Source organism: Drosophila melanogaster, chromosome 3R, assembly GCF_000001215.4.
Source record: "Drosophila melanogaster chromosome 3R".
Taxonomy (NCBI): Eukaryota; Metazoa; Arthropoda; class Insecta; order Diptera; family Drosophilidae; genus Drosophila; species Drosophila melanogaster.
The window spans coordinates 18,427,245-18,451,621 of NT_033777.3; the positions used below are offsets into that span (position 1 = coordinate 18,427,245).

Here is a 24,377-nt window from a genome sequence, read left to right on the forward strand (position 1 = left end):
AGACGAAGAGGGACTCGATCGCGCTTCTCTTGCATTCCATGCGCACAGTGGGCTAAACAGGCCAATGGTATTCGGGTACGGTGTACGGTGGGTGTGAATGGTGTCTAGTTTAACTAAGTAGCCACATGAGGAGGAGAAGGAAGGCAAAAAAAAAAAAAAACTGGTGTAACGGGTGTTTTAGAAGTATAGTGTGGGGCCTACAAGTAAATCCCGATTAGGGTGGACCAAAACTGCTCTAGGAAGTTGCATTAAAAATTAAAATTCTAAAAAATCTATTTTGTCATTTTACTTATGTTAAATTTTAAAGTGAATAATCAAAAGAAAATTTATTTAAGAGAATGATATTACCAGATTTTGGAATAGGGATCAAATCTTGGCCCAATTGGCAAATGTTCTTGCAAATTTTTATTTTTTGTCTTATAAAAAATAACTAACTGTAATGCTGGTTATTTTGTTAGAGTATTCCATATGACGTCATTTATTTTCTCGATTATGCAGAACAGTCGATCAAAAGACAGCTACGAAACTGGATTTAAATGTGTGGATTGGATTCGGGACATTTCCATTTCGTTTCGATTCGGAACAAACTTGGTGTTTGAATGCGTGTGGTGGCCAAAAATATATATGTACTATGTATGTATATAACGAAGAGCAAAAACAAGAAAAGTGATCGGCAAGGACAATGGGGCTGGGATTTTAGGCAGAGGCAACTGCGAAGCCTGGAAATCATAATATACAAATCGATCGTGGGTGAAGGGTTCAAGGTGTAATCAAATCAAATCAAGAGTCTTAATCATACAGTTTGCAGAGTCTGTGGAATAACAAAACAAATCAAATCAAGGCTGGACTTAAAGCTAAGGCGGCATCGTTTCGGATCGGCAGGACTTTATAGCACTAAGAAAACAATTCAGCTAAATTAAGTATACTTTGCATCAAAGCAAATCAATCAATCAATCAACAGTGTGAACAGTGTGAAACGGAGTGGGTAAAATCATAAGTAAATCAAAATCAATGTAAACAACTTTGGTTTCGTGTCATTTTGTGGCATCGACAATATTTTTTTTTTTGATTGGGCTTATCTTAATGTCTGGTATTTTCGGTTCTATATAATACAGATCTCATACACAATATATCGGTTTTTCTTGTTTGGTTTTCTGGGATAGTTTTCGTTTTAGTACTTCAATGTTGCAACAGATTTTTTTAGCTATAGTTTTGATTGGTAGTAAGTATATATAATATATATATTTTTTTGTTTTATTATAGTATAACACTTTTTTGTTATATGTATATTCAAATTCCAGTTCTTTTTCTTTATTGGGTTTTTGTTGGTTTTTGAAGGTTGTTTTGGACGCTGGGTGCGGGATTTTTCATTTTCTTTTAGCTGTAAGGTAACTTCAATTTCAATTTCAATTTAAATTTAAATTTCGATTTAATTTCACTCAAAATTTGTTTGTATTCAGTTTGATGGATTTTTTTTTGTGCGCAATCTGGAGCCAATGTGCGAATTTTGTCGCTCTCCTTTACACTTTACCGTTATTTTGGCGGCAGCTCTCGTTAAAACTTTTAAAGAATATGTGCAACACACACAGACACAAGCATACACACACACAGACAGTTAAGTACAGAGAGAGAGCGACAGAGAGAGTGAGATAGAGATAGAAAGAGAGTAGGCAAAAGAAAGATAGTTGGAATACACTTAGTTAGCTTGGCAGAAAAACCAATTGAAAAAACACAGTCAGTTACAGTTATCTCGTTAAAAAACAGTGTGACAAAATATGGTTCAACGGATTCTTCACATCAAATCATAAATGCAGCAATGTTAGTAGAAATATCCAAAATAGGAAAAGTACAGTCTGTATCTGTGTGTGGGCGAGTGTATTTGAGTGTGTGTGTGTGTGTGTGTGTGTGTGTGTGGGTGGGATAGTGTTTGCGTGTGTGTGGATTAAACAAAAAATAGAACACATCGACTTTTGGAAGCTGGTTGTTTTAAAATTTTTCGTATTCACACTGAAAGTAATTTATATTTATTATGTTTCTTGCTTTTTGGTTTCGTATCCATTTCTTAGACAATAAGTTGCAACATTAAAGACGAAAAGAGATTTGGAAAAGTTTTAAAAGGTATACGTTTTCGAAATTGCATTTATTTTTTCAGCACAGTTTTGAAAATGTAGAATAAAACGAAGAAGGAATAAGTTATGAAAACAAAGTGGGGTAAGTTCAAACGAAAGCGCTTGGAAAATAACTACAAGTGTATCTGATGAAATTATTTTGAATTTGAAATTTGTTACATGTTTTATTGGGTGATTATTTTTTTTATTATTTATAAGTGTTTAGTTTTTCTTGTTGTGTACGCCAATTGAGCTAATTATTTGTTCGGATTTTTTGTATGAAAACGGAGGCATTTTGTTCTAAAAACTAATTGGGAATTTTCGATCTGACTTAGCACTAGTTATGGCGGCAGCATGAAGAGGGTGAAATCAATTGATAAGTTTTAAATAATACATTTAAAATTAAAATAAATCGATACTTAAATGATAATCGTATGTGTGTATGTGATGGTGTGGGAGAGTATCGAAGGTAAGTGGGTGTGTGTTTGTGTCTATGTCTATGTAAAGGCGTCATAAAACATGCAACATGCGGCAAACATACGACAAAAGACTAGAACCGCATTCGAAATCGCGATCTAGTCCCAGCCCAAATGGGAAACTCGTCCTAAAAGCTAGATTTAGGTATATTTATCAATATATTATAGAATACCATAAGATACGACAAACAACGAAATAATAAAGATATGCATGTAGAGATATTCTGGTAGGAGAGGTGTTGATCTGTTGCTCTAGCTAGCACTTTGAGTCTAACTTCTCTTAGGAACTATCATTCGGAGAATATCCATAAATACATAGGGCAACTAAAGGTACTGCACTTACAAAAGCATACAAAAAAGGGTATTACTTGTCTCGGGGTTTGGAAAGATGAGGAAGATAGGGTATCATTTAATGCATGCAGGATTTATCAGAAAATATAGTTATAAGTTGGAGCTTTATGGGAATATTTCATTAACTTTAATACTTTACAATATGTACTTGGTGCTCAGCCATTCTTCTCCAATTTATAAATGTATTTTCTAAATAACTGAGGGAAATCTCCAGGGGTTTATTCTACTTATCATATATATATTAGAATAGTTTTCCCTTTCGAGTTAGATATTTAAGTGGGCCGTAGCAGGAAAGGTACAGAATTAAGCTACAAATTTTCTACAATTTTCTTTACAGTTTATCAATATATATATTTTTTTGGAAGGGTTTTCTCGCTTTTCTTGAACGCGTGGTGGAAACAAAGTTGGTAGGAAGGGGAAAAAAAAGTTGTATATGAACCAAAAGCTAATAACAAATTACATACGCAATATTTAGATACATAAGGTAAGATATTCTTTCGGTTTTCGAGTGCGTTAGGTATTCAAAAGCTCAGAGAGAAGAAGATTCTTTTGTGTGTGGTTTACTTGTAGTAGTTGTAGTTGTAGTGGTGCTAGCTCGGTTCTGGCTAAGGCTACATGGCTAAATGGCAATGCTTAGCGTTCATCTACTCACCGTCGATATTGTCCGTCTGGTCCAGCTGCAGTTGTTTGGCGTCGTTGTGCTCGTCCCGCGCATCTGCTGCTTGCAAAGCATGCTGCGTGAGCAGCGTTGACATATCCTCCGCGTGCAGCTTTAGAGCGGCGCTCTTTGGTTGCAGCAAGAAATTGGGAGAGAGGATAAAGGGGATATAGTATATCTAGCAATTTTTTTTTATAATACATCCCATTTTCATTAGGAAAAATGAAATTCAGCTTCACGTGCTGCTAATGCTAACTTTTCACCAAAAAATTGTATTCTGATAGTTTTTTCTCTTATTATTTTAGTTTTAACTATAAATAACCTCAGTAAATACTACAAAATTGTAAAGCCTTTCTACTTCTTTGCTCACCAATTGCAAAATGCTGCAGTAATTTCAAAATAATTATATTCTTTTATTAATGCTTCTCAGTTTATTGTTCAATTTTCGCCAATGCAAATGCTGTTTGCTTTTGTTCATAGTAGCTGCCAAGTTCTTAGGTTACTAAATATATTTTACTTTTCGGACATTTAATTGATAACGAAAACTTAATGCTAATGCCTATGGCTAATCCTGAGCGGTGTGTTGGGTCCTCTTTCAAGGACCTGTCTCTATGCGCTGTTCTTGCCCACATTTATGGTGATAATTTCGGGGGAACGTCGCTTGGAGCTGCCTCCTGCACTTCCACTGGGCATGGGATGTTGCTGCTGCTCCTGGAGCTCACGCTCGTAGCACATGCGATGCGATTTGCATTTGTTGTGGTGGTTGACGATCTCCAGGCGAAAGTTGGAGTTGCCCTCAACGAAGGAGGTGCGTATGTCGGCCAGCTCGCCGCTCCATTTGCGACAATGGCGGCAGAACATGGTGTTGGCCCGCTCGTCGTATTGCAGCCACTCGAACTGATACAGCCAGTTGGCCCTAAATCGACCACTTTTCCGGGAGCTTCCTCCCGCAGAGCCCGATGGTATCGCTGGGCTTTGGGATTTTCCCAGCGAATGGTGTGGCTGCTGTTGATGCTGTTGTTGCTGCTCCTGGTGTTGTTGCTGCTGTGCCAGCAATCTGTGCATGGCAGAATCCAAGCCCTCGTTCTGATAATGCAGCTGAAAGCTCTTCAACTGAGCCTCCACTGCCTGGTGGAGGAGCATTTGATGCATGGACTTGTTGCCAGTGCTGCCTAAAAACGCTTCTGACTTTTTCACCTGCACACAGGATTGAGAAAATGTGGTTGGCAAAACATGGATCTGATAGAAGGAAGGATTTTCTGGTCTTTACTTTACTTTACTTTTGCTTTTACTTTTACTTTACTTTTGCTTGAGGCGCAGCATTGTTGAGATTTTTTCTTTTTCTTTGGCCGATATTCCGCTTCGAATTTGGAAAATTCAATTAAACGCAATCATTCACCAATCCTTCGTTCTGCTCCCATTTTGCTAGATTCGCTTCGATTTACTTAAATTTTAAAAGAATACAATTTTTTAGAGTTTGTCTACGGTTGTCTCACGTTTTTGGGAAGCATTTTGCAATTGGCTAGCTTAGAGGTAAACTGTATAGCTGATTTAAACAAAAAGGCTTTACAAGAATGTTCTGTACAGTGGCTGGAACCATCGCACCGGTTCAAAAAGAAAAAACCTTAACAAACTAAACGATGCAGCAACAAAATCATAATTCAATCAAAAATCGAGATGCACTGTATATTCAATCGACTATTCTGAACTGACTGATCACACTTACCGGCAAGTAATCTGGGGGCAGGGCCACGTGGTGTTCCCGATGCTGCTGCTGCTGCTGGGCGTCCATCAGCTCCTGCTTGATGCTCAGCGACTGGCTCAGACCGCTAAGGGCGCTGGCCGCGCCCACATTGCCACCACCGCCGCCCAGATGAACGCTTGTGGTCATCGACAGCGGCGAGTCGTGGCGACCGCCGGCGTCCTCCGATTCCGATGTGCTGCCGCCCGTTTTGGGCACGGGACTCGACTTGAAGTTGGCCTGCAAACAAGTTGAGTACTTTAAAATAAGTTACCTTTTAGTTGTAAGAGAACTTAATCCAAATATTTATCCAATTATAGGTTTATAGGTTATCTAAAAATCAGCAACAACATAGCACGCGTGCCACCTGGTTGAAAGCGAGAGAGTCTGCCATTGAAAGGGAGAGCGGCACGTGCCTAGCCCACAAAACTTCATGCCCACTGATAACAACGCGAAACCCGAAATAGCTGGCAAAACAGCAGCGTCGCCCTATTTGATCGCAGATCAGCGGCCATAGTTGATACCGCAGTCATGTGAGCGAGTGGAGCGTGTGCCCCTCGTATCGCACATGCCAAACATAAATGTTGATATTGTTTGTTTGTTTGTTTGCCTGCCCGCCCGCCTGCCTGCCCCTCCATTTATCCATCCGCCGAGCGATAGTGAAAAGTTTGGCAAGCTTATGGCATTGCGGCACGAAGGTCGACCCAGTGGGTGGTACGCCAAATAAAGATACATATGTCTAAGATATGCCATCAACTCTTTAACCGGGTTTTTTTTTCGGATTTTTGTTGTTAATATGCGCTAAAACCCCAAATGGCACTTGAGCAAATCTTTATTCCTAGTATGGAATCCCATTTTATGGGCTTCTAAAGATAAGACTTTTAGCTATTGCAGCTTGTAAATCCTTAAGAACAGAAAAAAAGGGGGTTATTGATAAATAGTTTAACTAGATGTATTAAATATAAATACAATGTATTCTTGCTTTCCGTTTTTAAAAAAGAATTTAAATCAATTGAAGCCAAATAAAAATTAAATTTAAAATACATTGTAAAAACTGCGTTAAAAAGTAGTATACAGTATTTATAACATAATTATAATGTATGTAACTAATAAGCATTTGACGCCTGTTTGAATGTGAGATAATTTCTAATTAATTTTAATTGTCAGGCAATTAAAGTATACACCACAAAAAAAAAACGACATTTAAATGCGGAATTGCTGGCTGAATAACTGACTCACTGACCGACGGAACTGGCAAATTGTTTAGGTATGTTTGTGGGAAAACAAAAAACCAGAAACAGAGGTAATTTAATTGCGAGGGCAAAGAGCTGGCCAATAAAACAATTAAATAAACACGGAAGGCTAACTTCGGGGACCTTAGCTCATTTTTTATGCAGAAGCCCGCATATATGTAAGCCATTATTTACGGCTTTAATTCTGATTTGGATAATAAAACAAAACGAAACTTAATAAAATTAGGCTTGGAATTCTAAGGAACTGCATGGCTTAAATACAAATAAACCTGTTTTTTGTTTAAAATACAACGCCCTGCAAATTTTTCCCAATTCCAACCCAATTCAAAACTATTTGCGCACCACTGTGCGTATACGTAATGCCCCATATTATGAATATTATGTATACGTAATGTGTGCTCACCTGAGAGTCCTGCGGGTAGTGCCTGTCCTGGTGGCTCGAGGACAGCGAGTTATCACAGTTGGATGATGAGTTCTTACGTCTGCGCTTACTACTACTCAGCTGCTCCACCGGCGTGGTGGACAGCTCCCTGTCCCTGTCCCGCTCACGCTCTCTTTCTCGCTCCCGCTCACGTTCGCCGCTGTTGTTGCGCTCCCTATTGCTGCTGCTGTTGTTATTGTTGCTGCTGCTATTGTTGTTGTTATTATTATTGTTGTTGTTGTTGCCGCCGGTACTACTGCTGTTGCTATTGTTGTTATCCTTGTTGCTATAATCCAGCTGCAATAGATCATCGCGACTATCCGTCCGCTCGAGCGTACCGCGTTCGCTTCCCCGATCGCTGCATCCATCGGCGCTGGCACTTCGATTGGCGGCCGCTGCCACCGCAGCCGCTACCGCTGCAGCTGCCGCCGCTGCACTGGCGCTGCCCACGCTCGGAGATCGTTCGCCGCCGGTGGGCGTGGTCAGGCCCAGGGCGACGGCAGCCGCATTCACATTGCCGCCAGCGGCCGCTACCGCTGCTGCTGCCGCCGCCGCCGCTGCTGCCGCCGAGCTGCGTTCGCTCATGCTGCTGCTGCTGCGCTGCGTCAGCTCGTCGCGCAGATCCCGTTCGCAGCGGGAGCGCAGGGAGTCGCGGGATTCGCGCATCGCATCGGCCACGCCCCCAGCGCCGCCCAGGCCGCCAGTGTAATTACTCGGCCCACGTCCGGTCGGCGAACTGGCCGCCGAATCGCGCAGCTTGTCGCAGTCGGAGCGGTAGTTCAGATTGTTGTTATCTGTGAGACCACGCACCTGGAAAAGTCCCAAATAACGTACATATTATTATAAGTTCATATTAAATTGTTGTTGTTGGGGTAGCGGACACAAATTCGGGAATTCCCCAGTTTGATAAGCAAGACTATTTATTACATGTGGTCTGGCACACTTTGTTTCGCAAGACTCGCTTAATAATAACTAATTTAAAGTAAGCCGACAACATATTTCTTCGCCATACTTTAAAGCTTGTGAATGACTCTGATATTCTTTATGCCTTAAATACAAGCAAAAAAGGATGTCCTAAAGTCGTGTCCCTTAAAATAGATCCCTGATTTGCACACACCTGCAGGCTCTCGGCCGTCTTGAGAAACATGGGCAGCGAACTCTGGCCCACGTTGACCTCGCCCTTGTACATGAAGTCGAGCAGAGATCGCATCTCTGAGTATCTGACATCTTTCAAGTAGATGATGGGATGTGGATGCTGGTTCTGTAGGAAAATCGTCTCGAAGTACGGACTGCAGGCTGACAGGATGGTCTGGTGAGCCTGCAATAGAATGAATATGAAATAATGTCAGATATGTATATCTATATCTTTAAGTGTATCTCATGGACGCACCTTGACTGTTTCGCCCTCGCAGGCGAGCGTGACGTCGCATAGCGCCTCCCGCTGCAGCAGTGAGGTTAGCACGCCGGTCAAATTTGTGGGATGATTGTTCCAGCGCAAGCAGAATTGCTGGTCCATCGCTCCTTGGTCAGTGTTGTACCTGTAATATAGAGTATAAATGCATAAGTATGTGACGCAACAAGAGCATAATCAAAATGTTCCTTAAATTCATTTAATTCTTTTGGTCTAGTTTAGCGCCTGCTTTGTTTATTTATTAGCTAAATCTTACACATTTATGGTAATGCAGACTTAATGGGAAAATCCCATGCGATAATACTCGAAAATTTCTCCGTTCGCTATATTTTTCAACCGGAAACGGAAGTGTTACGCTTTCGACCCCGTTATCTTTATCGCCGCCATGGTCCACAATTTTTGGTCGTGTGTAACGGTGTACAAGAAATACCAATGATAATTTGTCATTGAACACAATTGCTCATTACAATTACCAAATGCTCGGGGCTGTTCTCAATTATTTATTGCATTTCCGGTGCCAGATAACAAACCGCACCGTGTGTGTTGTTGTTTTTGTTGCTGTTGTTGTGGTGCTGCCAACTCCACAAGCTCCGCAAACTCCACAGTTGCATCTGTATTAGAGTGTTAATTGCCATTTTGCCATGTTGCCGCCATGTTTGGCTGCTGGCTAACTGTTAATTACTCGGCCAAATAGACGAGCAATCCATGCAAATTTGGTTGACACACCGATGGAAGGGACTGGTGGCATAATGGATGGCATTCGTGGCTTATCTATCGCAAAATTTATTGAGCACCCTACACCCCCTAAACCCTACACACCCCCTTACAGCGCCCAAGAGGCTAAGAATAGAGTTTATATGCATATGCTTATATTTCTTTATTACATTCGCCTGGAATCCACCACCTAATCTCAACGGCCTTTGGCCGGAGTCTAGTGCCGTTTACAGGGGGTAAAATAAAGGGGGCAAAATGCGGCTCTGATAAGAGGCACTTTTGCTTTTCTTTTGATCGATTCGAGAACTTATTCGACTTTGATACTACCGGTAAATGTTACAAATAAGTTAAGTGAAGTGAAAAAAGTATTAATACCACTGCGATTTTCAATAAGAATCGTAAAGTAGTCTACGAAACTACCAGTTTCTATAACTTTACATACAATTTTATAAGGTTAGTGATTGGATTGCCCATATGACCAACGAATACCCTGTAAAAAGAGCAAAGCTAAGAGCGATCGACAGAGCTTTAAGCTTTTGCCGGCGACGCTGCAGAGCCTAACAAAATAAATAAACAAAACGTCAAAGAACTTTTTCGCAAACCGAAATGCTGACCGTGAGAAAGAGGTGTTCAATGGGGAGCGAAAGAGAGGGCTAGATGCGCCACACAAAAGAGAGGGGGGGGGGAATAGTGGGAAAAACAGTGAAAGAAAGAGAGAGAGAGAGAGAGAGAGCGACAGTGGGTGCGCGCGTGCGAGAGATTAGATCGGTTCGGTATGTGCACTTATGTGTGTGTGTGTGTGTGTTTGCTCTGGTAATAACAACAATTACAGCGTGTGTTGGCCGCTGTCGTAAGCGTTTTTTATTGGCCATCTTCCCTCTCCCTTGCTCTCACTCGCTTGCTTTCTTTGTTTGATTTGATTTGATTTCAAAATAAACTTAAATCACTTTAAACGTAAACTTTCGTTTTCGTTCGCCGCCCACAACTTTTTTGCATTCCTTTGCAATCTGTTTCGCTTTTTGTAAAAGGTTCTAAAAGTTTGGTTTGTGAAATTGTTCTATATCTGCATTATTCAATATGTGCTCTGTATTTTTATTCGTAAATTTCGCAACTCAAAGTTGGGCTTTCAATTTCTGAATTTTAAATTTAACTGAGTTCAATTTTAGTTTCGCAAGTCTTAGTGATATGATTCAATCACGTGTTTTATAACGACTTGATTTGTATAAACGCATGTACATATGTACATATGTGTAGACGGAACGTTTCAAGGGTTGAATACAATAAGCTGTATAAATAAACCTTTTATCATAAAGTATTTTTGCTCTAATAGTTAATTTTATGGTCATTTGATAAGAAGTAATTTATGAAAGATCTATAAAATGGTAATAAATAAAGGCAGCCAAAATAATAGGGAAACCCAAAAGGTTATCATTTCCGATTGTCACTCAAATGAGTAAAAACTGATTCATAGAAAACAAAAATAAATTAAGACCCGCGAGGCCTTTGTAAGCATTAAATATTTATCAAATTGTTAAGATTGTGGTGAAATTAAGGTACTTTTTCATAATTACCACCTTCAGTTGGTAATATGGCTGCAGTACGATGTTATGGTTAAATTCCCTAAAAATAAATGAAATCTCTCGTCTCTTGAAATCCGGTTGACGGCAGTCAGAAATACATTTTTCGTTGCCCATAAATCATTGCAATCATAAAATCTCTCTTAATTGTGTCATTCTAGCTTCGCTTTTTTCTTAATAACTCCACTGGCCATTTATTTACAAAGTTGGGAAAGTTAAAAAAAAAAAAAAATAGAACGCAACGTAGTCGGCGCCGGCGCCAAAGTAAAAAAAAAATACAAAAGCCAAGCAATTTCGACGTATTGTGCACTTTATACACTTTTTTTTTTCATTCAATTTCGTTTTCGTTGACGGGCGGCAGCGCAGTTGGCGTCGACGCCGACGTCGGCGTTGCATGCGATTGCAGTTTTTATTTACACTTGCGCTTTCAATGCAAATTTGCTATGAATGCAAACACAAAGTTGTTGCCGCTTCCCCGATTGTTCTGTTTAATTAATGACAACTTTTACTTTCAAACAACAGTAGCGTCCGATGTGCTTACGTAAATTGTTTAAAAATATTTAAGCGCTTATCAGCTGACTTCTGGGGGCTTTCTTGGGGGCGGGGCACTTGGGTAGCAGTTGGGGGCGCAAATGGAGGCGGGCGCCATCCGCAAATTGCGCAATATGTTAAATGCCGCTCATCCATCAGATGAAACGTGCGGCTGTAACGCTCAGCGAATCAATATCAAGATGCAGATACAAACCTGAAGATACGCAGATAAGCAGCAGCAGCAGCAGTAAATAAGTTAATGGAAAAAAAAACATTTTGTCACGCGTCAACATAGCATACTTAGATAATCAGCGCTAACTGCCAGTCACATTGTACGCAAAGTAGGTGCGATTAAACAAATCGAAGTTGGTGTGCCCTTATTATTTGATATTATTCAATTTAAGGGATCGCTTGATTGCAGATCATGTAGCAAAGGTAATAAACAAATGTAAATAAATGCTAATAACTTTCGAAATTATTCTAAATTTGTTGCACTCTTTGTAAAGCAAGCGTTGTCGAATTGAACATTATTAATTATGTGATCTTATAGCAATAATAAATCATATTATTTTAGAAGCATAAATCTTTGTATAAATCTAAACTTCACTTTATAGTTAAGGCACCTTTTGCGAGGGTATATAAAGCAGCCAAGAAAACAGTAATACATATATACTTTTGAGGCGCACGGGGCGTATCAGTAATGGCCTTCAACTTTCAGTTAGTAGCGCCTTATCGTGCGAGACGGCGACGTCGACAGCGACGCCGACTGCGCTGCCAGCGCTTAGCGCTCAGCTGTAAGCGAAATAGTTTTTTTTTCAGCTTTTTCTGTTCAATTTACACGTTCTAAATAGTTTGCGCACAGCCAAGCGAGTGTGTGTGCGTGTGGGTATCCGTGAGATACGCGAACGAGCACTCACACAGATACTGGCAACAGCGATAATAATTATAAATACAAAGTAGTTTGTTGATATTTGTTGCTGCCTGCCGCTGACGTTTGACGCTTGTTGATCTTCTCTCGTCTATTTTCCTCTTCATTTTTGTTGCTGCTAGTTTTCAATTTTTGCTTTGCTGTTTATCTTTTGCTTTAGAACTTTACATGTTGGCGTAGGTTGGCTGTTGTTGTTGTTGTTGTTATGCGCGTTGTAAATTTACCGTTGCGAGTTCAACGAACGCAAAAAAACCTGGCTAGAAATAATGAGCGCCCACATGGTCATTACATGGTCTCTGTATCCGTATCTGTCAGCAAAAGATAGCCCGAAAATTCAGACAATCATAGTTTTATTTTTTTTTTGGCGCCCCTAAGGCCAATATCTATAACAAGTTCCAAATTTGTTTTTTCTTTTCGCCAAATGTGGTTTATAAAACGAAAAATCATTTTTCTGGATAATTTACAGAAATGGAAGTATTCTTGGCTAAGAATGTTCTTGCTGCTTATCGAACTCAGAACATCTATTAATCATATTTTCTTGGGAAAAACTTTGTTTGCTATTTCCTCATTGAAACTTTTTATATCCATTTATTTTTATATATAAATATTTTGATATTTTATTCTTTCCGGTTTTGATACGTTTCATATTTCTGCCCTTCGATAAAGCAGAGCGGTCATAAATCAATGGAAATACTCGAAATGGAGATGCGTTTGTTTAGATAGCCAAAATGAATATTTTAAATTTGCTAATGCACACACAGTTACATGTATGCCAATACAGATACAGATGCACAAATACATATAGACACTTGCAGAAGGCAAACGAGATCAAGATTAGCGCGTTCGCGGTTCACCTTGACTCAATGGTCAAATGTGCAAAATGCCGCAAAGTCAACTTTGAGCAGCAGCAGCAACAACAGTGGCTTTAATGAATCAGCCTGGCCGAAAGCGTTTGCCAAAGGTTTGGACAGCTTGTAAATGATGAAGGTCGCCGGTTACAGATACAGATACACCAGCGCCATAGATACAGATACAGCCACGCCAGATCATGATTGATTAAGCGCGGCCCGAAAGCTGAGGCCAAAAACTCAATTTAGCCTTTGGCTCGAGGCTTGGCTTGGATCGAAAAAAATATATGTAAAGCTAGCAAAATGTTGAGCAAGGTCAACTGTAGGAGGTTACTGGTACTGGTTGGATACTGGGCACTGGGAAAACAGCTAGTGGCTATTAGCCAGCCTAACTGGGTCACAGAGCCGTAAAACTCCAATGGGCGAAGTTGTGGGAGCGAGGGATATTAGGGTAATGGGTTCGCCAAATTGATTTATGCACGTGTTTGCCGAACTAAATCCAATGTTTGCCTGCTTAATTAACTTTGGGCTATGGGTATTGTGACCGGGTTGTTTAGGACCATCGGAATTCCCTAAATAAGGTTGTAAATACAAGAGATATTTGGATTTCATTTGTGACAAATTTTATAATCAAAACCAAATTTGGTTAATTAATTTATTACATTACATAAAATCAAAAAAAAAAAACCGCATATTGCTGACTTGGGCAAATTTAGTAAAATTCTATAAACACATTATTCATCATCTTAAGCATTTTGTTTACCACTTCATTGTTGTGTGAGCATTGGTTAAACGCGTCCCACTCGGATTTAAAATTGCATAGATAAATTAAAAATGTGCAATTTTCCGAGTCGTATGTTTACATGGCGACCAGCGGTCCAGCAGCAGATATAATAATAATTTAACTTGTCGCTCATTGAGGGGATATTTTTAGAGAAATGCATTATTAAACAGCGGCACAAGAGTCCATTCAGCTTGGCTTGGCGAGCGGAGGACGCAGACGGGGGGGTCCACCAAAAGATACATTTTACATTTGTCAGATACAAATGTGTTAATTGCCTTGCAGTGCGTGCAGTGCAGTGCAGTTCAGTCCGTGGCCAGGAATAGAACGCCCACACGCAAAACTGTTTATGCCGTTTACCCGCCCATGGGGAAAAAGGCGAACGCGAAAGCGGGAAGGGAGGGGGGGGGGTGGTTAGTGAAAGGGGGCGGGCTGGGGCATCAGGGATGCAAACATTAGTGCGAAACTGTGTCGAGCAGCGTGTGGGCGGCCAAGAAGTGCGAAATTGTGTACAAGACGACAAATGAAATTAGCCGACTGCTCGCGCCTATCAGCTATATGCTATATCACTGGAGAGGGGGCGTGGCGGGTCGGGTCGGATGGGGGAAAGGCTGGGGCGCAACAGAGGCCCCCATAACATAGGCTGAGTTATGATCTGAGGTGAATTGAAATTGCCACTCGTTAGCAGGTCATGATGATGTCATCCGCAACGATCTTTGTGCAAGGAGAAAAAATATATATTTATATATATATATTCTTATCTATTTGCAATGCTTTTCAAAACGTACTTAAATATTGAGTATTGGAAGTTATAAAAACTTCTTATTATTTCTTGTCCCATTTTAGGAATGTGAATAAATGTCCATAAATCTGCTAAATGCTCTTTAAGCGTTAATGTAATGTAATTAATAGTAATGTAACTAAATAGTATTAATGAAAAAGTATATTTTGGTTTAAATACTGTGTAAGACCTATTTTTCCAGTGCATTGGTTTACTTCGCGATTCTCCGAACTGACTCACTGACTGCCAACGCTTGTAACGACTACAGTTACGGCTGAGCACTGTGGGTGCTGGTGCCCAATGGCCATAATCTGGAATCTAGCCAAGGGGCAGCAGCAGCCACTCGATCGGACTTCGCTTTTCAGCTTTCAAGTACTCCAATGTCCGCCACTCGAGGAGCTGTCTTCGATTTTCAAAATCCGCCGTGGGCTGATCCAAACGATTCGATTTTGAATGACTTTTACAAGAATCTTCAGCTGTCAACGAGTTGCTATTGTTTTGTTGTAGTGGGTTTTGTTTTGAGTCTTGGCCAAATTACATCGGTGTAGTCGTTAGACTTGATTTCTATTCTTTCAAAGTTATGTTTATTTTTAATTTATTTATATTATTAACAATTCGAATATGCCTCTTGTGGTAGTACTCAGCAAAGGGCCTCAATGCTAATGCTAATAAATAGCAATAAAAAGTCTCCACAAGCTTTATTGCCTGCTAAATGTTGAGCTCTCGCCGATCGTGCTGCCCGAATTAAACGGGGCGTATGCCTAATATATTGCGCATACGTCACGTGGTGCAGCAGCGCAACTCAATTAGCACACCATACGAGTCGAACAGAACTGCATGCAAATAGCGTTTATCGAAATAATCACAACGAAATTCATTTCGATTAAATAATGCAAAAGAAAATCAACTTTTGGCAACCATAAGTGGCCGGCGAAGAAGAACAATTACGTCAAGTGTCTGTGGTCAGACACTTTCTGGGCAATTAAATGTGCCAATTTCCCCTTGATGCTGCTCCTGCTGCTGCTGCTGCTGCTGCTGCTGCTGCTGCTGCTACTTTTGCCCATGCAAACTGTATATGCAAAAGTAAAGATGATGCACAAATTCTGGCATCTTTCAACTGGCGGCGTGGGCAGCCGAAATGCTCGAGCTGCGCGACAGCTTCTGTGGTCGTATCTGTTTGTCCCTGCCTCGGATATTTGCAATTACAATGACACTCTGATGGAAAAAGAAGGAGGGGAAAGGAATGGGGGGCAGAGAGGACGCGGCGGACTTTTTCGCTGACTGACCCAAATTCGACGAACACACTTAGAAATTGTCTATGAGAGAGCAGCGACAACAACTTGGATAGCACTAAGTACACGCAAACAACATGACAAAACAAACAGACGCGCGAAGGCGTATATATACAAATATCTGTATATATATATGTATATATACGCCTATATCTATACCTATGGATGCGGTGCCTGAGTGTGTGTGTGAGTGTGGGCCCACTTAAACCCTGCCAAAAGCAACCTCAGGCACATGAGCACACGAACAAGAACCGACAATAAACACCAAGCCACCAGCAAAATAAACGAAACTTTTGCCGGCTGACAAATCGCGCGCGCTTCTGCGTGGGCAGACCTTATAGACCGTGCGAGCCCCCTACTTCTCCGATCGTCCTCTGGCCGCATCGATCGCCGACATGTGGCCTAATTCAGGCAAAAAATTAAATAAAATCCACGAACAGCAAGCAAATATTGGGCAACATGTGCCACTGACTTGGCACTGCGAAATTCCCAGGTGTACTATGTATGCAAAAAGGGCAATTTGGAAGCTGCCCTTGCTAAAAATTAAATCAAATACCGAAGAATTTATAACAATCCCTTAATTTTTAAATTCTTTCTTAATTCTTCTTAACCTTCTTGAAGCACAGAGTTAAATTATTGAAAATTCATCTAAGGAAATAGCTAATTATTATTATTAATTAAATCGAAGGTAGTACTAGTTAGTCAGTGATAATTCAATTTTGTGAGCAGCCAGCATTTTTCATTGGAGAGTTCTAATATTAATCTTGACCAACAAAACACACCCCAAAAATATAAGTTATAAATAGATAAAGATTTCCACCGAACACGCAAATTATAAATATGCAATCCATTCAAGCTAAACAAAATAATTTATGTTTTTGTTTGCAAATACTTGGGCGATAGGTATTCGCATTTGGCATGTCTTCCTATTCCTGAGGTGGGCCAATACATAAAGATACACACGTACAACAAAGCTTTTATCCTGCTCGCAAATGTATTTATAAGTTCGGCGCAGAATAAACCGAAAATAAACTAAGGGAGCAACAAAAAAGAAAAAAAAAAAGAAAAGAAGGCAGCATTTTCAGAGGGAACGCGATGATCTTTTACCCCCCAGGAAAATGAGAGCGAAATGAGGAAAAGGGGGGTTCTTTGGGAAATTGGCCCTGTGTTTTGGGCTGATATGTGAGCCATACAGACCAACCCATTAGGGTGGACCCAGCAACCCCCTTGCCACTCTCATACATACGTCTTATTGAAAGGCAGCACTCGTATTGTATTTACACAGTTGTTCGAACGAATTCGCACTGAAAAAATGTTTTTTTTTCTCCGCTTCGCTCATATAAATACAAATCACAAATAAAAAAGGTGTACAATAAATAAGTTGCATAAATACATAAATAAATAAATAACACATTGCGCAAAAGGTAACAATGCACCGCTTCTGTGCGTTGGAGCTTTCTGCCCATCTTTTGTTATTTTAGACTAGTCATTTGCTTTCATATGTATGCGATTTCAGAAATGTTTTCTATCGCAGCGAAAACAGTGTGATCTAATCATAGTTCATAAAAGCGTTTGAGCTTAAGGGTTTTTAATATCATTTTATTTAAAATTGTATAATTAAATGGTATTTCAATGATATTGCAAATACGCGGAATCGAATAAGATTAAGACTAACCAAATTCCACATTAATGGTATCAAAACAACATAGAAAAACGGTATTTCAGAATTTCTTAACGTTCATTTTGTTTCCAAGAACTTTCATTGCTACTTCCGTAATGACATAATAAAGTGCAAAATAAAATTTAATGCTAAACTATATAAATTGTGATCAGTTAGTACGCAGATAACCTTTCTTTGTGGGATTTTTCGCCAGCTTGTTCTTGTTCCATTTTTTCACGCCGTAATATTTGCTAGCTGGGTGGGCTGCTTAAGGGGGCGTGGTCCGTGCTCGTTTGCCTTTAATCTAAATTGGCACATAGTAATGAGTGTGTGTGTGTGTGTGTCCGTGCGTGCCGTCCATGTGTTTGTGTTTGTGAATGTGTTTGCGAGTGTGATTGTGAGCATGAGCGATCGCCCATGTCTTCCATATAGAATATAGAATATATATATATATACCCACATATCTCTCTCAATCTCTCTGCCTGCTTTTCGTGCACACCCTTAATTGTGTAAAATAAATTGGCGCTGCCAGCGAAGCTGTCGCTGCGCGTTTGACGTCAGCTCAAAGCTTTTTCTTTATTATTCTTTTTTTTTTGTTTTTTTTTTCTATTTTTTTTGGTAGCAATTTGGTTGTTGCTATAATCGCGCACAGATTGTAAAAATTTAAATTTATAGATAATTTTCGCATGTTTTAGGTTTTTCTTCCGCTAGTCGTGTGTGTGTGTGTGTGTGTGTGTATGAGTTGGCGTGTGTGTGAACATTTTCGTGTATATTTTTAGAGATAACTTTTACGCATGACTTGATATGCTAAATTGAAAGGGCGATGCGAGGGGAAGGGGTGCTGAACGGGTAGGGGGTGGCGGGTGGAAGGGTAGAACGGTAAATACCTTCGCTTTACATCGCACTCACGTAGCGAGATAATAGATAGTCGAGCAGATAAATCGGACGGATTGCTGTTATGCCATAGGGTTTTTCGCATACATAATGGATTCCACTCAATCGCATTGTGATGTAAGTGATCCGGGGTTTTTTTTATTCCATTTGTCAAGGTACGTATGTATGTATGTATATAGATAAGAACCGTCAAAATCGAACTCTCGTTTCGCATTGTGTAGGACAGTTGAAGGTCCCCCAAATATACACAACCTCATAGGGGGTGCTTTTTATTGCCCATTTTGAAAAGTAATGGAAGTGGCTAAACTGAAAAGTCCTTGAAAAGTTTAGCCATTTATCAAAAGCAAATATTTGATATTTGTTGTTTCGTTTGTTTATGTAATTATTTGTTTTGTGGTAATTTACTATAAAATATGGGATTGTGTGAAATGATATTTCAAAGCCTTCACTTCCAACTAATCATTCCTTAACTAATCTAGAATAATTTAAGTTGTGAAAACCCCTAAAGATATTATAATACTTTTCACGAACTACCTTTAAGAAGGTGTAATCCTAGGTATCGCACTTTTTTTTTTCTGCGACTCACCCTGACGACATTGGACACATTTTTCGGGATTACATAACACGCGCCGGATGAGCTGATGATACCCAGCTAATCGGGTTTTATAGATCTGGTCTCGAGGTACTCTCGCTTTCAAATTGTCAGCAAAGGTTTTATCTGTGAGACCCCCTTTACAAGTAGAGCACCATAAAAGTGACCCAAATGGAGGGTTAGTTGGGCAAAGGAATGCCAGTTGGAAATTCGCAGGAAAAATAAACCTTATCTACACTTGTTCATACTATATGCAGTATGCGATTATGGTTCCACTGTATGGGTATTACTTAATGCGCAACAGTTGGGAACTTTCGCTTTCGATTCTCTGCTCATGCCGAGAGTTCTCCATTCCCATTCCCATTCCCATCCACTTTCGCTGTCGTTGAGACAGGTCGTATACTTGATGTGGCTCCGGTGGGTCTTGTGATGTACTAACCTTTCCAAGAGTGATTCCAGCAGCCAATAGTTAGTGTAATCCAATTTGACGGGCTTAGTTTTTGGCAATTGTCTGGGCGCAAGAGGTACAGTTGGGTTCAGTTGCCGCTATACAATTTTTGATTTTGATTACTCGCTGCCCACTTATTTGTTAGACACAAAACTTTAAAATTCTATCAAGGCACCACATTTTTCTTCACTGATCAGTAGCGATCTGTATAAGGGGGGGGGGGGGTATTTTATTCTAGGTTTATTTTGCAAGGCACTGATTGAAGCACTTTAATTTCAGATTTATTTATTTTTTTAATTTTTATCAAAAATTTTTAATATATTCTTGCAGGTATTTCGACTGCAAATGCACTTTTTGTCGATTTTTTAGGGCGTGTGGGCGGAACTCTGTATATGTGTGTGTGTGTGTGTTTCTTGGATGTGTGAGTGTGTGTTAGAATTCGCGCAAACGCAACCCGTCCGTATCCGCCGCGTATCTGCCGCGCAACATCACAACAAAATTGTAACTAATGCGAGGTTCGCGAAAAAATAGGTTAAGAGTGCCGCGCGAAACGTGCGTCGGCGTCGACGTCGGCAGCGCAGTAGGCCGGCGCGGCGGCAGAGAGATTTGTGAATTTTTTTTTCTTACTTTTGAGCGCACGCGAGCTTGCTGATCTCGCGCGGCAATTTGCAAAAACTGAAGAAGCGAACAAACGCAAAATAAGGAACGCAGCACTGTCCAACTAGAAAAAGGCAACGCCGACCGAGGCAGAGGCAGTGGCAGCGACTGAGGCAGCGACAGAGACAGAAGCAGTGGAGCTCGCGAACCAAATTGCCAAAAACCTTGATACCGATCGCAACTCACACACATACGCGCGCGCACAGAGCGAATTTGCAGCGAAGAGCGCCATTTCTCTCTCGCGATTTTTTTACACTCTCTTATGAGAGCGAACAGCATAAAAAGCGCAAAATGTTTGCAAAAAGTTTATTGAAAAAAGTGAACATCAGATAGGGAAAATAATAGGTTTTTAAAAAACGGTTTTACTATTAAAATCGATAACAATCAACAAAAAAAAATTGTATGTTATGAAATATTTTTAAAACAATTTAAAATTACCTAAATGAGTCATGAAACCTTTGATTCTTCAAACCTTTTTGAATTTAATTTATATTTTACAATAAAAAATGATTTATTTTAAATCCAAAATTTTAAATACCTAAAGAAGTTTCTAATGCTTTTTTTTTAAATTCTAGGTGCTATTTTATTAAAAAATCTTGTACTTACTCAATAAAACTGTGAGTTTTAAAATTTAAATTAAGAATAAGGGAGTTTGAATAGCCAAGAAAATGGCGCCGTCTACTGCGATCCCCCGCCACCGCTCTTCCATTATCGTTCTCTTCGGTACACTCTGTAAAAATGCGCTCCCCAAATTAGATTTTATGAGACAACAAAAAAATTATCATGGTATGCACATAGCGTCATCGCCGTTACTGCCGCTACCCCGCCCCTTGCCCTATTCACATGTATATTTTCGTACACGTGTTTGTGTGTATGTGTGCGTTTTCGTAGGGGCGCAGCCCAAAAACAAAACAACAATAAAAAAGCTTGCAATTTTTTGGCTGTTGTACCTTTGCTTGTATGCGTGTTCGTTGGATTGTCGTTAGTCTTGTTTTTTTTTTGCACATTCGTTCGCACGTGTGTGTGTGTGTTGGTTGCTCGTATTTTTTCGGCAAATGTTGCTGTTTGAAGGTCAACTTTACGACCCATAAGCGCCAAAAATGTGTGTTTTTGATACCCTTGAAGAAGGCATTCCTGTTAAGATTATAAGGTTATAAAGTTTATGATACTTGATTGGAGAGCTTTATCGAAGGATCAACTTAAGAGATTTATATGCTTAAAAAGTCTTTTAGCTTTAATAATGTTAAATATTTTCCCTTCTTTTTATTAACCGTTCTCATGTGATGTTATTAGGGAGGTAATGTAATTATTCGTTTAAAGTTTGAATTTCTTATCCTTTTCTTGATCGCAGGATCATCAAATTGCGAAGAGTGTGTCGACTGTCGGTTAAGCCCTAACCGTCAGTTTAACTTGGCGTTAGTTGCGTCGCAGTCGCTGTCTGTTGGCTCGTTGTTGTTGCCTTATTTTTGGCACACTCGAGTGTCCGCGTGAGTGTGTGTGTGCGTGTGGGTAACTTTACATGCGCGTGTAGGGCTCCACTTTGCTGCTTTTTTAACGGGCGACGCCGACTGCGCTGCCTTGATCAGTCACTCACACAGATACAGATACTAAGCGGAACACAAACGCACACAGGCACACTTGTTTGCCATCCCAATTTGTTGTAGCTGTTGGTGAATTTAATACGTAATACACACATGTGCTAAACATGTGTACGTAGGCATGTGTGTGCGAATTTGATTGTTGCTTTTTTTTTATAAATTTAGAATTTTTGCATTTTTTCATTGGGCATTTTTGATATACAACAACGAGAACTTGCCCTGCCACTTTTCCATTCTATATGCATGCAAGCGTATATATAGTACGTATCTGATCCTGAGATCAGGCCATTTAAAGTGAAAGTCACTCGATTCGAGGGCTTTATGAATGAACCTCAATCCGTCGAATAATTGTGTGTGTGTTTTGCTGCGATAAGCGTTTTGATAATTCGCTTGCGTGGGTTCCACAGTCTAATCTCAAGGGCCCTCCAGGCATTTTCTATCTTGATTCTGACCGAAATTTATCTGGGAGTATGCTGTGTTCTATTCACATAAAGATTGTGTAATCTTTTGGTAACTTGCTTGTTTGCAATACTAATTTGTAAACGAAGCCCTTTGTCAAGGCAAAATTGGTAAGCAAACGAACTGAATTATCTATTACAGAAACTATGTATGAGTAACTTCTGTGCCAAGTTAAACAGATATACCAATTAGCTTTCTAGACTACCTTGTTCTAGCTACTGTAAAATTGCAAAACATTTAAATGTCATAAGAAAGTAATCTATATTTGCTATTTTAAAGGAATCCTTCAGTAGATTAATGTGTAATCTTTGTACAATTACTTTTAAAAGTCAAAGACAAATTTGCGAAATCTAGAGCTTCATGTCCTTTTTAAATTCTTCTTACCAACCAATTTAGACTTATTTTGCTTATAATCAGTATATAAAACGTATAACTGGTGATTCTCAATCAAAGAATCTCATAATGTTATAATTTGCCACCAACTCTTGAACTTTAAACCTTCGCTGCGGAATCTTTGAGTGCGCTTATCATGCTTTCTGACCCTTTTCCAGATCGATCGATCGTGTAATGTAAAAGAGGGCAAAGCTCGGCAATCAATCACGTTTGATTAGGCTCTATAAATACGCATTATTATCGATTTGCGCACACACTATCGCAAAAGTCACGCAGTCACTTCAATTACAAGTCACGGCATTTGCCGTCATCGTGACAACTTCACTTTTCTTTACGATCCGAGGAATATTTACGTATGTATGTATGTACATATATGTGCATGTGTGGAAGATCGGAGAGCCGAGCGATATATTATTACCGTAATAGCAGCGACAATTGAGTGCGAAAAGCAGTCCAATGATTAGAAGAATTACAACCGCATGCCGCTTAGAAAAGAACCCAACTGAGCGATGCCGGCAGAGCTTGGGCAGAGCGCCGGCAGCGCTGTAGCTGCGACGCCGGCCGCGCTGTCCGCATAATCGAGAAGAGAAGAAAAGAGCGGCGAATTATTAAATAAATACACACGCACACACACACACTGGCAAATAAAAGTTATGCGAATCGCAAAGGAGGAGATTATGAAGAACGGTATTTGCGTCGCAGGCAATGCGAGAAAGAGAGCGAGAGCAGGAAAGAGAAGGGAGCAGACCTTATAAGATCTATCTGTATCTAAGGAAATACTCGTATCTAACAGGCGGTAATGTGGGAATGAGATAAAACGACAATCTGTACATAAGCGATATTTGAGGGCATATGAACTTGGAATATTATACACTTTAAATAGCGGGCAATGAGATTTGATGGAAAGGATAGGAATGCAAGTATTAAGAAGTATAATTTATAAAGATGTCTAATAATCATAAATATAATATTGACACCTTTTAAGTAGGATTAAAATTGCATCTTACATATAATAGTAAATTCATGTTTTTAGATCCTTTAACTTGGAACATTTTTTTTTTAACTTTTTTTTACAAAATGTGAAAAAAACCATTTAAGAACTACAGGCGGTCGCAGTGAACTGAAACCGCCATAATCCGAAACCTTCCAATTCGGGGCGTGACTGCCATGAATTAGCGCCCATTAAATATGAGTCCCACGAATCGCGAAAATCTCCTTAAAAGGCAGTTAGCCAGATCAGCCGATCAGCGATCTGATCGAGTAAGTTGAGTTAGGATCGGATTGGCTGAGTCGGGTGTGTAAGTTAGTATGTAAGTGCCGTATGGCATCGTACCAGTAGCCAGGCACTTGCAGTTCCAATTGCTCAAATTGCAATCCACATTTGCGGTTGATGCCTTTTTGAGGGTGGCGCAGCCGCCTTGACACACTCGCCTGAAATGCAACCTGTGCAATAAATACAATGAAAATGTTAGAAAACCAAGCATTTTTGCTAGGCTTTTTGTCAAGCGAACCTTCTGGCGCCCATAAACGGCAATTCTCTTGCCGCCAGACAGTTTACAACATCAGAAACAATAGCAAAAACAGCAAAAAGTAACAACAGCCATAGTTTGGACAACGCCAAACGGCAAAAAAAAAACCCATATTTTGAGCGTGAGAAACGGTTATGGCCCGATCATATAGCACATATAGCTGATAGCCGATCCAAAGTTTGCATTCGGCCCAAAAATAGGCGCGTGGGTGGCGCTGTAATGGAATATCGGAATATCAGCCCCTCGATGGGTGGCAAAACACAATTATATCCATAA

At 40.0% G+C, this 24,377-nt stretch overlaps 1 protein-coding gene across 15 annotated transcripts in view; it reads right to left on the reverse strand.

Moving 5' to 3' along the window:
- The window catches only part of fru (fruitless), a 131,314-nt gene that overhangs the window by 12,972 nt on the left and 93,965 nt on the right, over positions 1 to 24,377 (reverse strand). For 11 of the 15 annotated variants that reach the window (NM_079673.3, NM_169816.2, NM_169817.2 and 8 more), the window contains 5 exons: positions 8,399 to 8,546; positions 8,126 to 8,326; positions 6,991 to 7,818; positions 5,320 to 5,574; positions 3,588 to 3,720 (listed from right to left, as the gene is read on the reverse strand). In NM_079673.3, coding sequence (NP_524397.2) covers positions 3,588 to 3,720; positions 5,320 to 5,574; positions 6,991 to 7,818; positions 8,126 to 8,326; positions 8,399 to 8,524 — 1,543 coding nt within the window. In that variant the 5' untranslated portion in view covers positions 8,525 to 8,546. Of the gene's footprint in view, positions 1 to 235; positions 3,721 to 3,988; positions 4,791 to 5,319; positions 5,575 to 6,990; positions 7,819 to 8,125; positions 8,327 to 8,398; positions 8,547 to 11,455; positions 11,528 to 19,456; positions 20,086 to 22,990; positions 23,011 to 24,377 lie in introns of those variants that run through there. The other 4 variants (NM_206513.2, NM_206512.2, NM_169821.2 and 1 more) reach the window with 4 other exon arrangements.